Source organism: Leptidea sinapis, chromosome 18, assembly GCF_905404315.1.
Source record: "Leptidea sinapis chromosome 18, ilLepSina1.1, whole genome shotgun sequence".
In the NCBI taxonomy this organism is placed as follows: domain Eukaryota; kingdom Metazoa; phylum Arthropoda; class Insecta; order Lepidoptera; family Pieridae; genus Leptidea; species Leptidea sinapis.
Window position 1 is genome coordinate 8,410,858 of NC_066282.1, and position 18,169 is coordinate 8,429,026.

Sequence of the window (18,169 nt, forward strand, 5' to 3'; positions counted from 1 at the left end):
ATTTGTTCTAACAAAACATTTATTATCTCTATAATTTATTATAATATTGCTTTGATGACCTAAACTGCTTACTATTATTACAAATAAATGATTTTATAACTATGCAAATGTCTCTGAAATATTTACATAACGGATTGGCTGGCTTCTAAAGGTTTTCTTATAAAATGCCTTGGCAGTGTTGACTAATAAGCCACATATCATTCCGATTCCAACTATAGTAGCTACACCTAAAATACTCCAAATAATATGTTTAGGTTTTAAGTCAGAAATGGAAAATCCTCGTTTTGGTGCAAAGGTGGTGTCGAATTGTGGACAGAAGGAGACACTTATATTTGTTATATAGGATCCACTTAATCTCATAGGTGCTGCACAACTGAAACAGATATACTAACATTAGTGCTATGATTTCTCTTTATTTCTTTTACCTACACAATTAATTCTTCCTATTATCTAAATACTTTAATAAACTGCAGAGAAAACATGTCAAGTAGTCAAACAGTGGATATTTTCTAATCTCTGGAATTACTGGACAAACTTACATTCAACTTTCACTAATGCCTACATTGTACATACATGTATTAGATCACCCTAATTTACATGAACAAAGTTGTATTGAACAACTAGTGTAAATTTATATTTAATACATTTTACAAAAGCGGGAGCATCATGACTAAAACTTGTGGTAAATATTGTATTGATAACAGTATGGTTATTAGTTAGAACAATAATTGTCAAGAATATTCAGTGCCGTAATAAGCAGTTGTACTTGTCTTGAATGCTGGTCACTTCAGTAGTCACTTAAAAGAGAAAACTTCTGCCAAAGCTTGTTGTACTCAATAAGGTGAGATAGTACTTCACTTCAAGCCTCCACATGCAACCGTGCAAGGCGCAATTTCGGCTTCATATGTCACACGGAATACTGTTCTCACCTCTGCGTGGCCTCTCCCCATTACCAGCTTTTTGCATTTGACTGCATAGAATGAAGAGCAGCTCGAATTATTGACGTCATCCTTGATCGTCTCAATTCTATGGTGTTGCATAGATATATGGGGCTATTGCATAGATTAAGCAAGTGTGGGGCCTGTTCAAAGCAAAGCAAATTCTTTCAAAGATATCCCTTGATCTTTATATTGGAAATAGTTTCTGACGTGATTGGTCTTAGTAGGAAAAGTTGTAACATTTCTCGTTTTTGTGACATCCAGTAAATTGAATATTTCACATCTTAATAAGATTCACTCAAAACATTATGCTGAGGGCTTGAGTATGAGGGGCCCCCTTTCATACATTGCCCATAGCATTTGCTACTCTTGATATGTGGTTGATCCACCATTGATATGGGGGTCTCTCTGCATCTTCTACCGAATAATTTGTCACAGGGGGTGTTCAGATGAGTTGTTTAGATTAACCGGCAACTGAATTTAACAACCGGATATTTACACCCATATCATATTATTATGTTACAAATTCACGATTTGCACGAAACTTTTCCTCTAATGACGCCAGGTTGTATACTAAGCTATGCTGAGACACAGACGATGCAGTTCTACGCAGCGTAGGGCAGAGCAGATTTTGTAACATATGTACGTACGAATAGCTACGTACGCTGCGGCGCAAACATGTACGACCCAGACATGTGTCTGACCTGCCCTGCGTCTCGTTGTAGCGCCGGCACAGATTTCTGAGCGATGCGTGCATGGTTTTTATCGCTAAATCAACTTTTACACCTATTTTTTCCAGGTAATTCTTAATTTTGTTGCAACATTTGACAGATCATTTAATTGTGTGAGTGCGATGTGAGTCTTGTTTGTATAATACTAATCATTCAGACTATTCAAAAAAGACATTCAAAGAGTTATAATGGGCAGTTATTGCCTAGAAATTAAACCTTGTTGAAAAACATCCTAGAAGCGACCACTTGCAACCGCGTCAGCTTGCCATGAAACTGCCCCTTGCGTATTAAAATAATTTTTAAAAGTTTCAATTTACTCGTCAACTCGAACACGTCTATTCTACACATATACTTCTTCTTCTTCAACCTTGATCTACCCAATACTGAGTAAAGGTCTCTTCCATTATTGACCATTTTGTGCGGTCCTAAGTTTTCCGTATCCAATGCTTCCCAGGCGCTCGCACCAAATCGTCCGTCCATCTTGCTGGCTGTCTCCCAACATTCCTGAACCCCTTTCGTGGTCTCCACTCCAACAACTTTTTGCCCCATCTTCCATCGGACTATAATGGCCCTACTACGACAAATATGGCCCGCCCAATTCCACTTCCTAGAGGCTATGTGAGTTGATCCCGTTCTCAGAATGAACACATATACTAAACAACGCTAAAGTGGTCTATATCTGCCTCTTCTGCCCTGCCCTGCAAAAACTTAACTTCGCTGTGCTGCGTCACATGCGTCTTAGTATACGCTTTGCCTTAACCTCTGGTATTACTGATGTCCATGGGCGTTTGACTTCAGTTTCCATCACGTGAGTGCCAAGCTTATTTGTCCCATCGTCAAAAATAGGCCTATCTGTTTTGCAAGAGTCAGAAACTTGAGAAACTAAGGTAAATAAGGTAAATAAAAAAAAATAACTGCAGGCACCAAATGATTAACAGTACTTACTAAGGTATTTCTCCAGTCCTAAACTTAGTGCCGGCATTTTGTTTAGTGATAATATTAGCTAGGTCGCAGTTGCAAAGCCAACTGTTGCCGGTCATGCCCAATGTTTCCAACTTGTTCCACGGCATCAAATCTGTTGATAGCTCACTCAAATTGTTGTCGTCTAAATATACCTGGAGAGTAATAAAATAAAAGAGTATTATTATTGTACGAATCAATTGACCATTGACCAATTACGCTCGTTAACGGTTCTGGACATAGCCTGCATATATAATAATATAACAGAAAAATAGAAGTAATTTAACATAATGTTCCAGTTGCTTGATAGGCAGAAAAAATGCCCAAAAGCAAGGGCGTACCTAGGACAAACCAAGAATATAATATCTAAGGCAAATGAGATTCTAGATTCAACGATTCATGGTACAATCTTATAAAATTCGCCTGCCAATAGAATCAACTTTGTTTTTGTTTATGAATACCTACGTAACTAACATTTTCTAGGGGGGTGAGGGCTGCCCATACCTCGCTACATCCTTTCCAAAAGGGGTTGTATAGACCACACGATGTACATAGATACTTTATGTCTGGCTTAGTCTGGCCACGGATTCAAAAACAAAGTACTAGCTGAAAAATTCTGCATAGCAAGGGACAGTTCAGCGTAGCAGTTAAATAAGACAGTTTAAATTTTGGGATATCTTTTAAAAAAAGTTGAAAACTACTCGAGTACGGAATACTTCCACTGGGATGACCCCTGGCGCTGATAAAGCCAAGCTGTAAAAAGAAACGAAACAATGTATCGCTATTTAGCGTAAGATCAATTTTGCAATCGATCGAGCGTTATCAAAACAAACTCGAAGTGATTGATCAGCTAACCTAGATTATTTGGCTGTTAAGTAATAAAATAAAAACGGGGCCAGGCGTAATGCAATTTATTCGATCAGTTTTGTTGGAATACTGTGACGTTCATGAAAATAGATTTCGGGATAAGGAAAAGGACCGTTCTCGGAGCAACTAATAATTACTTACGGCCGTTTTCAATAACCTATCTATCTTTGTTTAACTTACTAAAGGTAGACAAATCTATCCTTTTACGATCACTTACATTTCAATAACCTATTGACAGATAGCATTGGACTAAAACTATATTGCACGTAACTATGGATAGATATTCTTGTCATTAAACGATGTCAGTAATGTATCCGTAAGTTAAACTAAGGGTAGATAGGTTATTGAAAACGGCCGTTAGTCACTTTCTTATGAATCATACGTTTACTGTACACCTATTTTGCGTGATAACAACCCTTGTAAGCCTAGTGTGAGTATTTCAACACACACAACAGTAAAAATTCAATCACCTATATTTAATAGATTCGCTTTCCTTTTCTATCAGGAAATAGAGGATTATTTTCTATGTACATCATTCATTTTATCTTAGTTTCTAATTAATAATAAAAAAAAATAGTCAAAACGTCATCATCAATTACGTATGTACATTATATTAATGATACTTATTATTATTAAAAGAGCGTAAAAACTGGGGAGTTTCTTACACCGTCTCAACTACTCAACAAATCTCTATATTCCACATCTCTTCACAGATATTGGATAAGTATCGTATTTAGCGTATGCGTAGCCGATATCCAGTACAAATCCTCAAACCGGTAAAATGCAATGAGAAGAAGTAGCAAGCAAGAAACTCATCGCTAATTACAAATAAATTTTTACACGCTTTTTATTAGCTTCACCTGTATGTATGTTTGTTTGTAACTGACTCATTGAGGCGCGATTTTTACCCACTTTAAACGGCCAGATTTCGTTGAAACTTCGTAGATTTATCGAGGACCCGATGACAATACATTAATTTGATATAATTATTCCATTTTTAAATTTGTGAAATAAGATTTTTGTTAATCTATATAATTTTCATCTACCGCCAATATGGCAGGAATTGATGTTATTTTTAAATTTCAACCTTTATCTTTAACCGATTTATCTAATTGTTAGGAAATTTTCGAATACCAAAGATAATTTTAAATTCAACAATACGAATTAGGTGCAAGTTTAAAAAAACAAAAATAACCCGTTTTTTTAAATAAACCAAACTAAAAATTCGATAAAAAGCGTGTTTTTAGTTTTTGTATTTGAAATTTTGTATTTCAATACGCTCTCAGTGATATTGATATCAAATCATCTTAGTCCGTAGTAATCCGGTCCAATGTAAAGATTTTTAATAATATTATGTAAATTAGTTTAATTGGTAATACTCAAGACGCATCTAATCCGATTAATTATGCAGTATTTATGCAAATTAATTCTGAGAAATTGGTTACATTCAAATTGAGTATAAATATTAATTTGAAGTGTTTGTTGAACGGTTTGCTGTCATTTTTTTTTTTTGAGAAATTGGACGGTTTATGTATTGCATGATTCAATTCAACAGTTATGATTGCGTTTCTATAAGTTTTATAAGAAAGTCGTGAAATCGTAGAATGTAAGTTTTAAAGGTTTTTAACTTGACGTGGATTTATTATTTCAAGCCAGCTCTATTTTGAACAGATAACTTCTTATGGGAGGATGGGAGGGTAAACCGCTTCGTTATGTAACGCTAAACGTTACGTTAAACGCGTTAATGGATTTAAAATGGTTTTTTTAAATGTTTCAAAATCCTCACTAATTTTTTTTTTGAAAATCTCCCAGTTTATTAATAAAAGTTTTCAGAAATTTTCTGACGTTTGCGACACACGTTAAGATGTTTCTTCGTGCATCATTAGGACAGGCAAAGGGTTCAAGCTCATGCCATATCAAGCCATATTCATTAATATTCAATAATTAATTTCAACTCAATAATTCAACAATTTCAATATTAAATAGTTCAACGAAGATTATTTTAAGTAATCACTTATGTCGGGCGTGCCGAGACTCATAAATTAACATTATTATATTAGCAGTTTAAGTATAGTGGCTGAGTGACTTTAAAGGCCGGCAACGCTCCTGTGATTCCTCTGGTGTTGCAAGAGAGTGTGGGCGGCGGTGTTCACTTAACACCAGGTGACCCGTACGCTCGTTTGTCCTCCTATTCCAAAGTATAGTGGCTGAGTTTGTGTTTGAGGAAGATGTCAGCGCAACCCATAGAATAAGAATATATTAGCGTAGCGACGAGCTGAGTGCCTGATAATACGTGAACCGTTTTGATTTGTCAATATGTGCGTTAGCTAGTCGCTTAATATTCAAGCTACTGTCAAGCGTAGCTGTCTTCTTACGACTATTGGTATTGGTAAAGGGCTCCTGTTTCCACAATTGACCGCTTAGTTGGGCCCATTTTGCGTGCAGTGTTAGCCAGTCATTCCAACCAGCCCAGCTCCTTCCAGAAGTTCAGAACACTCCTGGGGTGTTCGCAGACTTCCTGGATCGATCTTGTATTTACTAAGGTTTTTGCCCGTTGGTTGGTCACCCCAGCACATTCCAGGATTACATGAGTGACCGTTTCATCTTCGGTTAGACAGCCCCTGCACCTAGGACTGTCCGTAACGCCGATTGTAAATAGGTGCTTGTTCAGTGATGTGTGACCCGTTATCGTGCCGACCATAATTGGGATGTCGTGTCTGTTTAGGCTAATAAGTCGACTGCTTACGACTAATTGTCAATCAAAATCGGTTGCAGTACCTTCGCTTACCTTCTCTATCTTGCCGTATTTCCGTTAGAGATGTTTTTCTGTCTCGCACGCCTTGTCTATACGATTGTATATTGCAAGTCTATGGCGCGAGCAGTGTGTACTTAACATTAGTTTCTTATATTTTCGCAATTTATATATATATATATATATATATATATATATATATATATAATAATCTGAATCTCGAAAACGGCTCCAACGATTTAAATGAAATTTAGTATAAAGGTAGTTTCGGGAGCAAGAAATCGATCTAACTAGTTTTCAATTTAAAAAATGTAGTTTTATCTGTGTTTTAATGAGAAACTGCTACAGTAACATTAGAATACAAAGGTAAATTTTGACACTATATACAAGACTATAATAGCTCAGATGGGAAATTGGGTGATCCATGAAAGCAGAAGACCCCGGTTCGAATCCAGATATCCTATTACATTTTTTTTGTTAAAGATTAGTACCTTCTTAAAAATCGTCGTCCAGGTACCTACTTGTATATAATATGTCCTTGCCTTACCTCCTTCAGTGTCCACTTATCCTTAAGCCCTCTGAAGGCGTTGTGGCTGATGTACCGCAGGTTCTTGTTGTGGCACATGTGTAGAACCCTGAGGCTTTTCAATGGGGAGAACGTGCTCCGCTTCACCTCTTCCAAGTTTTCATTTTCGCCAACTTCCAATTCAACTAAGTTTGACAATCCTGAAATGCGAGTAGGCTAAAAATGTCGATTTTTTTTCATAAAATCATTTTTGTGTTCTATCGCGGGGTGTGTTGCAAGATTAAGAGCAGATTCAGTAGGTAAATAAAATCTACCAAGCCTATTTAAATAACATTATTTGAGTTTGATAAGTTGCACCCGAGCCTGTCGCCTGATATTTTTTTGTTATGTTTTTGTATTGCATATATTGATAGGCAAATAAAATTTGAAAAACAAAATTTAATGAACGATGCGGGACTCATACCAACCACCTGAGCACCGTTAGAGCACCAGCACGGAACGCCGGAGGTCGTGGGTTCGAGTCCCGCATCGTTCATAAAATTTTGTTTTTCAAATTTTATTTGTATATTAATCCTAGAAGTGAGGGTTATCACTTTAAAGACAACAAATTGTTTATATTGATAGGAATTTGAGGGTTGAATTAAAATTATTCGATTCTGATTTTGAACGTGATAATAATGTGAAAAATTTTGCACCTAATTATAACGAATAAAAACAAAAGGAAATTAATGGTTTAAAATCAAATTGATATTTATGCTTAAAACATTTGTTTTATACATAGAGAATATTCGTTTTCTTTTCGTGTCCAACGGTAAACTATCTTTCTCTGAACAAGTTCCTCATAGGGGATAGTCTGAATTTGGGTGTGAGTGAGATGAAAAAACCCATCTCCATGTTTAGTAAAGGCAGGCTTTGGATCCATCACGATATTGGCCACTGGGACTGGTACGTCCACGCTAAAATTTGGATAGTCTGCAGACATGGGGCTCATAGGTATCTGGAGAAGTTGGCTCTTTCAGGGAAGTAATACAAAATTAGTGCAGAGACATTTTCCATAGAGAGGAACTTGACAGGTTCTAAACAACGCTGCAACTGAATGATTTATCAGCCTAGCGAAACTCACTAAGTAAAAAACGGTTCGCTCGATTGTATGAAACGTGCAGTCATTGACAGATGAGGGCTATAATCTTGTAAAAACGGAGATAGCCAAAATCCACTACGTTTTAAGCAAATGTTCGCTTTTAAACTCAGCCGGATTATACTTCGTAGCCAATCGCCATACTCTAATCACTAATATTTCAAACTTATGTCAAATGAATATGCACGTTACATGCTAAACTAAATTTAAATTTTTACTTAGACTGTCTTTTCTTACGTAGTATTTACATCCTCTTTGTGATTTATATTCGATTTGCAAAATTGAATATTGAACGGTTCTTAATTTAAAATTTGCGGCGGTATACCAATATGCAATCGGCACAGCTGAAAAGGGTCGCTTCGTATTGTTATTTAATTAATTAATTTATTTTATTCGGTTTGTTATTGAAGTAATTTTCAGTTACGTCTGGCATTCTATAACACCGCGTTGTGCGAGAAACTTCTTGCCTCGCACAGCCATTTTGTCGAATCAATTACCCGGCTACAGTTTTCCCGAACCGATACGACTTAGGGACCTTCAAGTTTAGAGCATACTCCCAACTTAAAGGACGGTAATGCATCTCTTGACCCCAAATTCTGACAATTTCCATGGGCCTTACTACTCACGTGAGCCTTATGACCGTTTGCCCCCCTCTTAATAAAAAAGTGCTCAATTCTAGACCTAAATGTAAACCAAAAAAAAATTATAAATTATATTGTTCTTTATTTATGACCAGTAGTGACGCAGATTTACAAATCGCGTGAGATAAGAGCGGCCACATCGACGTTGTTATGTGATTTTATCTAATTCTCGAAACGCGCGCGATGACTAACTCCATAGCCATTACCGGATCTTGACATCAACATTTTTTAATATTTAGGACGGATTCATCAATACGTGATGCTTGTCGGGCAGTATAAGGTTTGATATAATGAGAGAGGAGAAGCGTTGAAAGAATAGGTACATAACAATGACGCAATTAAATCAAGTAAAGAAACACTTTTACCAGTGGGTCGCTTTTTTGCACTAGGTTCTAGGTGGGTACCACAACGGCGCATTTTCTGCCGTGAAGCAGTAATATGCAAGAATAACCTTTTTTATTTCGGTTTGAGCGGCGCCGTAGCTAGTGAAATTACTGGGCAAGTGAGAGATTAACATCTTATGTCTTAAAGTGACGAACAATATCGATGCCGCTCAGAATTTCGTGTTCAATTAAGAGTCCTGAGCGGCACTGCATTGTAATCGGCAGGTCGTCACAATTAGCTGAACGTCTTGCTCGTTTTGCCACTTTTTTCTCATTAAAATTGCCTAATAAAATTCGGTATTCAGCTATTAAAAAGGTCATTTTTCTCTGATATTGATGAACATTAAAGCATAATTAATGTTTCTTTAAAAAATATAAATATTTGATGAATTATGACATATGGGTGACTGGCTTGTCTTTTTATTTGACGAACTCGTTAGTGGAATGGTTGCACTTTTTTTTTATATAAGAGGGGGGGCAAATGGGCAAGAGGTTCACGGGATGGGGAGAGGTGAGGCAAACGCCCATGGACATCCGCAACAACAGATGTCAAGAGATGCGTTGCCGGCCTTTAAGGTGGGGAGTATGCTCTTTCCTTGAAGGTAAGTCCTATGAGTTCGGGAAAAAAGCAGCCGGTAATTGATTGAAAAGTCGTGTAAATCCATTTCTACGTGTCCTATTTTTGTTTTGCCATTTGGACGGAGTTAGTACTATTGTTCTTTTGTGTTGTAAGTATGTCCTTTTGTATGAAAACTTATGTAGTACATAATGCAAGAACGAACGACCATTCGCAAAGGTCTCAGACGTTGCACCTTCTTTCTCGGATTGCGAATCTTTCAAGAGTTTAAAATATTGTATTGGCCTGAGCGGTATGCGAAAATAATGCAGGCATAGGGCACAGATCCTTTGTGATTGATTGTACCGGTCAAGGACATTTATAATTATGAAAAAATTACTGTACACTGCGCCATCTTGCCCCCCGTTGCATCCGCCAATAAGACCCAATTTTTTACTTCTGCCCTTTCAGTGACACGTACTACTTGATATATTTTTTAATTCATATAATGAGAGTGGTTTGAACCAATTACCTTATACGATGTTAAATGAGTATAAACATTACGTACAAACTTTCATCGCAAATTTCGAGTGTGCTCGACGTAATATTACGATGACAAGCTCGATGCGGCGCAAACTAGAAAGTTGTGGTACCGTCTTCTTGTGATTATGATTTCTTTAAATGTTCGTTTTATTAGAGCGGCATAATAATATATTCACGGTATTATCATCTATACATCAATCTTATCTTATATATATATATATATAAATGAATTGCTGTTCGTTAGTCTCGCTAAAACTCGAGAGCGGCTGGACCGATTTGGCTCATTTTGGTCTTGAATTATTTGTGGAAGTCCAGAGAAGGTTTAAAAGGTGAATAAATAGGAAAATGCTGCTAAATTAAATAAAAACAACAAATTTGTTTTTCCTTTGATGTGTCCATACATAATTTCTATGAGAGAATTTATTGACGCACGGTTTGACAGTTCTGCTGTGAAACAATTTCATTACGACGGCAGGGTGCATATCTTACGAAATATTATAGCATATCTTAATTTTTGATGTTATGATATATTATTGACAAAATTATATAAAAACATTATTTTATTTATTATATACAGAACAACATCTGTCGGGTCAGCTAGTATATAATGAAAATGGTCTTTATTTGAGACTCAAACCTTTCTTTTGCGCCTAAACACTGATCGTATCGACATGAAACTAACCACCATTCGAGGCGAAATTTATCCTAGATGGTTTATGGCTGCATATTTTTCGAATTCCAACGTTCCTTCTTTTTAAAATTCGAACAGCGAAGCGGGCGGGAATGTGTAGTTAAAGATATAAATACAGATTGAACAAATTGATCAGAAACGTTATGTTTTTACACGCGTTTTATTAGCTTCACCTGTATGTATGTTTGTTTGTTTGTAACCGACTTATTTGGTCGCGATTTTGACCCACTTAGGTTTCGTTCAAACTTCGTAGATTTATCGAGGACCGATGACAATACATTAATTTGATAAAATTATTCCATTTTGCAATTTGAAAAATAAGATTTTTGTTAATTTATAAATTTAGTTAATTTTAAATTTCTATTTTTTAGTTCGGTTTTCAATAAATAGCGTGTTTTTTAGTTTTTTTTTTAACTACTATTTATTATAAGTATTATTAATTGTTTTTAAAGTCAGTCAATAATTTCAAAGATAGTGTGAAGCATAGGTATGTTAAGCAAAATACATATAATATTTGAAGATATGATATGACGGAAAGTGCCTTATTGCGAAAAATTTGAGCTCTCGAGCCTAACCTATATGAAATAATTATGTAACTTGAGAACTACGTGTGTTATCAGATATGAAGGTTTACAGCTATAAGTTATTTATTTTAGACGATAGGATGAATCATCTATCACTATACTTACAAAACAGAGAGCAATGGCGTAATTTCGAGATAATATTGGCACACTTCTACATAAGTGATCTTTCTAAATTTCTGAATGATATAGATCAAAAGTAAAGTAAAAGTACATTTAGTACACTAAAATGTCTTCAGCATCATTGAAATCAACACACCATCTCATATACTAGTGGGAGGCTCCTTTGTACAGGAAGCCGGCTAGATTATGGGTACCACAACGGTGCCTATATCTGCCCAGAAGCAGTAATATGTAAACATTAGTATTTCGGTCTGTCATTTATATATTTATTGTTAACAAGATATATATATAACCAATTACACTTTTAACACAGAATATAATATTGTTTATTATCTTATGTCTCAAGGCGACGGGCGCAATTGTAGTGCCGCTCAGAGTTTTTGGGTTTTTCAAGAAACCTGAGCGGCACTGCATTGTAATGGGTAGGATCAATTACCATCAGCTGAACGTCCTGCTCGTCTCGTCCCTTATTTTCATTAAAAAATAATTTATCAAGTTATTATAATCACTCACCCACAAAACTGTCGTCATTCAGTTCCACAAGGGGGTTGTTGTTGAATGTGAGGTACTGCAGCGAATCTCCCACCAGGCTTAAGCTCTCCGGGACGTTCAGGAAGAAGTTTCCGGAGAGGTCGATCTGGCGCAGGTACGACAGACCTCTGAACGCATCCAGCGGAATGTTGTCAATGTCAGTCTTGGACAGATCCAGGACCTAAACCAGTCGTGTTTTTGGATTTTAAAACTTTACTTCAAATGCCTTAAAAGTAAAACATTCCGAGGAAAAGATAAAGCAACTTCGAAAATAATATTGTAAGTACAATTTAAAAGCTAGTATCTTCTATATTTTGAAAACTCGTCGTCGAGTCGATTAATAGTATATTACACACCTAGGGAGATTATCAATCGCGGGTGGCAATGTCCTACTTATCTCACGTGGTGCGTATACGATTTTTTTCCCACTTGGATGACAAGCTCGCCGCTTTTGTCCCTCGTACCAGGGACTTTTAGTCAAAAGTCGTCTTGCCGGGAGAGAATCGGCCAGTTTTCTCCCTCGTACCAGGGACTAAGTGAGCTTTTCATAGAGGTGGGAAGAAAAATTTTAGACATTTTGACGTGATGACGTCTTATAAATCGATGAACGCCGGCTGCACGCACGAAAAAGAGTCACGTTTCGCCTGAGCCGAGCGTGGAAGCGAGAGCGCAGAACAAGTGATTGATGAAGCTATCGGCTTGTGACGCATCTTGTTCTTTGATTATTAAAAAAAAAGTAGCATCGCTCGGCGAGTGCAGTAATAATCTTAATATATATAAGTTACGTGTCACGTTGTTTGTCTGCCATGGACTCCTAATCTAATGAACGGATTTTAATGAGGATTACTACATGGAGTGCAGTTTAGTCCAACTTGAAGGATAGGATAGTTTTTATTTCGAATTGGGGCCCATAATTATTTTTATTTTCAATCTTTGTTTTGTATGGACATACTTACTGACAACAGAAGCCAAAAAAAACACCAGAAGATTCTTCTTAAACATCGAACCAAACTATATCTATGTCAAAATGTTGGCGGGAAAAAATATAAACCTAGACAACAGCCAACAACCATCTAGGTGAAAACGTGGGTATGTGAATTGATATATTTTATCAATCAAGCAAAACCCAAATCGGTAGAGTCTTTCAATAGATAAAGGTTCTAGCAAATTATACTTGAATTATCATTTTTCTAAGCTTAATACACCTAACACCTAATAATATCCTTTACGGCAGCGACATTTGCTTCATCATGTTTAAATCTCTGTCCTTTCAAATAATCAACCTTGGACACGGGGGCTGGTTCGGGTCGATATGAAGGATGCTCAAGTATTTTGATACCAGCTTCTTGTATTGGACCCATAGGAACGGCGGGCTTGTGAGCCGGGGTGTTATCTTGATGGAAGAAAATAATTTTTGGTAACTTGCCTCGGCGTTTTTCACAAATTTTGTTACCCAGTTTTTTTTATTTATTCTGCATATAAAGCTCGATGGTTCAGATATCTAATTATGACCACCCCTTTACTATCCCGTAAAAGAAAAACCGTTATTTTTCGCGCCAAACGACTCGCCATTGATATCTTATATACATACCTCTAGCTTCTTAGCACTAGATAGAGCCAATATAGTGACGTGATCCAGTATCTCTATCGGGTTATTGTTGATGTAGAGTCTGGTCAGGTTCGGCGTGTGCTGGAACAAGTATTTGTCCAGCGAGTGGATCTCGTTGTACCCCAAGTTCAGCGTCTCCAAATCTATATCACTGTAGACACCGTCTTTGTACGATCCCTGGAAAATTTCGCTTCTCAACACTTCACCTGAAATTTAGTCAGTGCATATGTTTATACATGTTTTTTTATTTGTAATATAAAGTTTTAAGTTATCATGTTTCTACCTACATTCACTAATAGTTTTTTTCGGTCGCGAAATAGGTAGATGAAGTTTCGTAAAATCCGTTCTTTACTGACCTCAACTCGGCGAAAGGAATATTCCTACCAAATTTCAAGTCTCTGCGTCTTATAGTACCAGAGATAACGTGATGAGAGTCAGTACGTAGATGGAAAGATGAATAGAAGATTATTATAAAATATATAAACTACTAGCTGGATCCAAGTTTGTGTTGAGTTGAAAACAAGTTCAAACTTTCAATCAATAAAGTCTATAACAAAAATATATTCAAATTCAGTGAATCAGTCTATCCTAATGCCAAAATATACATTAATGGCTTATCAAAGGAAGCGACCAACGGCACAAATAATATTTACAATATCTCGTTCGCTGCAGTGTTATTTTCTTCATTTGGCATTATAAATATCTTTTGCTCGCGAGATCGATCGTGGGGACTTCGTTTATGTCGCACTTTCCAGTCAACGGTATACCTAGTATATAGCCACAGAATTTTATATTATAATAAACAATAGAAACTTTATAGAATACACTAGCTGACCCAGCAAACGTCGTATTGCCATATAACATATTAAAAAAAATCTATAATTAAAATTTTGATGCAACCGATTCTCAGACCTACCAAATATATCGTACTACAATTATTATTGTATTCGGTTGCCATCTTGCAACCCTATATCGGTTTGGTGGATGAAACAGATGAATACAAAAATAGTTGTAGATCGTAGAAGGGCGAAAATTTAAATTTGTATGTATTTTTCAATGCTGAATCATAATAAAATAAAAATTAAAAAAATTAAAAATTAATTTTGGGGTGAGCTACTCTTAACATTTAGGGGGATAATTCGATCCGATTCTCAGACCTACTGAATATGCATATAAAATTTAATAAAAATCAGTAATGCCGTTTCGGAGGAGTAAGGTAGCTAACATTGTGACACGAGAATTTTATATATAAGACTAGCTGACCCAGCAAACGTTGTATTGCCGATATTAAAATCGCGATACAAAAGTAACTGTTGATCGTAGATGGGTGAATATTTGAAGTTGTATGTATTTTTAATGCTGACTCATAATCAAATAAATTTAAAAGAAATGTCAGAAAAAATTAAAAAAAAAAATTTCGTGTGGACCACCCTTAACATTTAGGGGTGTGAAAAATAGATGTTGGCCGATTCTCAGACAAAATTTCATGAGAATCGGTCAAGCCGTTTCGGAGGAGTACGGGAACGAACATTGTGACACGAGAATTTTATATATAAGATTAGTGCATAGAACACCTGATAGCCTGGTAATACTATTCGTGGCTGACTGTTTACTGAATAAAAATTGATTACAGTAACAAAAGATTCACTTCCCTTTTCTATCTTGCTGCATCTAGGCTTGCAACTATAGGTATGTTTTTTTAGAATTCTTAAATCTAAAACAGGCATCAGTAATTCACCGGTCTACTTAAAATTTATAACTACGTCTGGGCGGAGCGCTAGGGTTGATACATACAAGAAGATTGACTCAAAAAAGAATGTCTCGGCGGCGTACGGCGTGGCACTGTGGTGTTATTCAATAGTTATGTCTTCCCAAGATTGCTTAGCGGCCGTGTCAAACGTTGTATGTATGTGTGCGTCGATTCGGGTGCTCTAGTATGAAGTTAAAGTAATGGTCTATTACTGTTGTGGCTGAGGTAAACGCGTCCAAACAATCAAAAAATGTTTTTACCAGTGGGAGGCTCTTTCGCACAGGATGCCGGCTAGTTTATGGGTACCACAACGGCGCCAATTTCTGCTGTGAAGCAGTAATGTGTAAGCATTACTGTGTTTCGATCTGAAGGATGCCGCAGCTAGTGAAATTTCTTGGCAAATGAGAGAGCGCAGTTGTAGTACCGGTCAGAATTTTATGGGTTTTTCAAGAATCCTGATCAATCAATCAAGAATCCGTTTCAATTACCATCAGCTGAACGTCCTGCTCGTCTCGTACCTTATTTTCATACAAAAAACTCTTCAGCTTCATAATTTGTACCTACATAATATTCAATAATACACACCTGAAATGTAATTGTTACTCAGATCTAGATAAACCATGTGATCCAGGTTCCTGAAGGCATCGTCCTCAATCTCAACGATCTTGTTCGATTTGAAGCTTATTGCTATCCGATTTCCGGGCACCGGAGCCAGTTGGGTCACGTTGGATATGCTGTTATTGAAGAAGGTTATTCGAACGTGCCCATCTGGAATCAGTTTAATTGATAAGTACTATTTGGGACAAGTTTAAATATTAAATCCCATAAGATTAAGGCACTAAGATTAACTTTTGCGTGTCGCAATCCTGCGAGATAATTTCAATAAAGGGTTTTTACACAAAGGGTACTTATACAATTTTAGTAGCATAGCTGTGCAAAATTAATGAGTAGATACTAAAATATAGCAGTAGTAACAGTAAATATATTATCGTTTACAAACTACAAAATAAAATCCATGGAAAAAAGAATAATAAAAAAAACACAAAACAAACTCTGTGCTCGGACGTCGTTGGTGCCGGCGAAAACTACGAAATCATTCGCAATGGTCAAAATTTTAATCCACGACACGATATGGCACATTATTAATTCTCGTAAACATCTCAAGACATTTTTTGGAAATAAGTTCGCTTCTGCTAAATGTCTTCTAGTTTCGTTCACAAGATAACCAACGATTGGAAAAGCGCATTCAGCTTCCACACTAGTTGATACAATGGTCATTAGTGGGTTAAGGGTGAAATGAATGAATGTGTCCACTATTGTGTATACTCCACTAGACTCGAAATAACTCATTTCTTTCTTTGTCAAAACATCAAGGTTGCTCATATTGCTAGAGTTAGGTCGTTGGGCTGATTCATAATTTTACATACCGCCAGAGTAACAAGTATAAACCACGCTTCTCTGCAATCCTGCCAGTTCAGCGAGATCCCGTAAAAATTTTGACAGAACTCTCGCATAAATGTTCCACAATGCCCATATTTCGGGACCCGGTATTGCAATCCCTACTCTCAGCAGACCAAATATAAATTGTGACGTTACAATAAAATTTGCACAAAGAGGTTATCTATATTTATAGACAGTGCTTTAATGATGTACTACCAAATAGCGGTGCTAGATGATAGATGCATAGATTTTAGATGATAGAGAGACTTAGATGACGAGCTGTTTTATAAGAATTATGAAGCGAAATCTGTTCTGGTGTCATTCATAATCATAATTTTAATCAATGCCTTTAAATTGGCTAAAATGACACTTTATCATGTGCAAACTGTTTGTTTAGTACTATATATAGTTTATTTAAGTTTTGGGATATAAATTAAAATTGTTTATCTATAAAGAGCGACATCTCAACTCAGTTTCCTAATAGAGTTGAGCAGGCTAAAAAAGATTATTTTTAGATGTAGAAACAACTCGAGAACAGGCAAAGATTTATTAACGCTGCTGCATCGAACGGTTGCAACCGCTGACCGTTGCGTTAAGAGCGCTAAAGGTACCAATCCTGCATAGTCCATAAATATTGATACAAATATAAATATGTATATCATTCAAACAGAAATCATAACAATTATAAATTTCAGCACACAGCCACAAAGAGAGGTTGCATCAGTTGCTTATTGTTTGTTTACAATTTCTTAAAAGCTTAATGTACAGTCATTTATTTGTGTAGTTACAAAGAACACAAGTCCTAAACTCTTAGGAGAATAGAAACATAAGAAGCAAAGCAAATATATTTTGTGAATTCTTTGTAGTAGATGTAATTCTGTTTGTTTTATCGCAATCGCAGATTTGTACTCAAACAAAGTGAATGGAAGGTTAGAGCTACAGATTTGCTAAAAGAGGTCCCACATAACTCGAATTCTAAAATACCTTCTTTTCCTTGTGTTTCTAAAGTAGCCGGCCACGTTGGTATTTTATCAATGTGTCGCCGAGAGCAGTTCAGCGTGAGATTGTTGACATCCTGCACAAATATCTCACACGGACCCCCTTTGTCATCGTCTCCTTCGCTCGCTGCGTGAGCCGAGAAAAATAACGCGCATAATATCACTAAGACCTACAACAAGGAGTAATTGTTAATTTGAATCACACACAAATCTTTGCACACACAAACTTGGCAGGTGTAATTATTGTACTCACTCCTGGTACATCACGTAGAAAGTACATTTTCCTCAATATTACAAAGGACACTGTTCGTACACCATCCGATAAAGATGATATCTTATCACAAAGCCAAGTGATAGCATAAAAGATACGATGGAGCAGGCTCCTGATTGGTTGATGTTTAATTTACGATA

The 18,169-nt window shown here is 36.4% G+C and overlaps 2 protein-coding genes across 2 annotated transcripts in view; one reads left to right on the forward strand and one right to left on the reverse strand.

The window, feature by feature from the left end:
* The window catches only part of LOC126969398 (uncharacterized), a 32,717-nt gene that overhangs the window by 1,118 nt on the left and 13,430 nt on the right, over positions 1 to 18,169 (forward strand). The window lies entirely within an intron of this gene.
* Positions 2 to 18,155, reverse strand: LOC126969399 (chondroadherin-like). The gene is made up of 8 exons (XM_050814794.1): positions 18,012 to 18,155; positions 17,745 to 17,928; positions 15,906 to 16,088; positions 13,553 to 13,776; positions 11,944 to 12,142; positions 6,796 to 6,974; positions 2,615 to 2,784; positions 2 to 373 (listed from the first exon to the last, which is right to left on the reverse strand). The coding sequence occupies exons 1-8, from the start codon at positions 18,036 to 18,038 to the stop codon at positions 100 to 102; spliced, it is 1,440 nt and encodes a 479-aa protein (XP_050670751.1). The 5' UTR covers positions 18,039 to 18,155; the 3' UTR covers positions 2 to 99.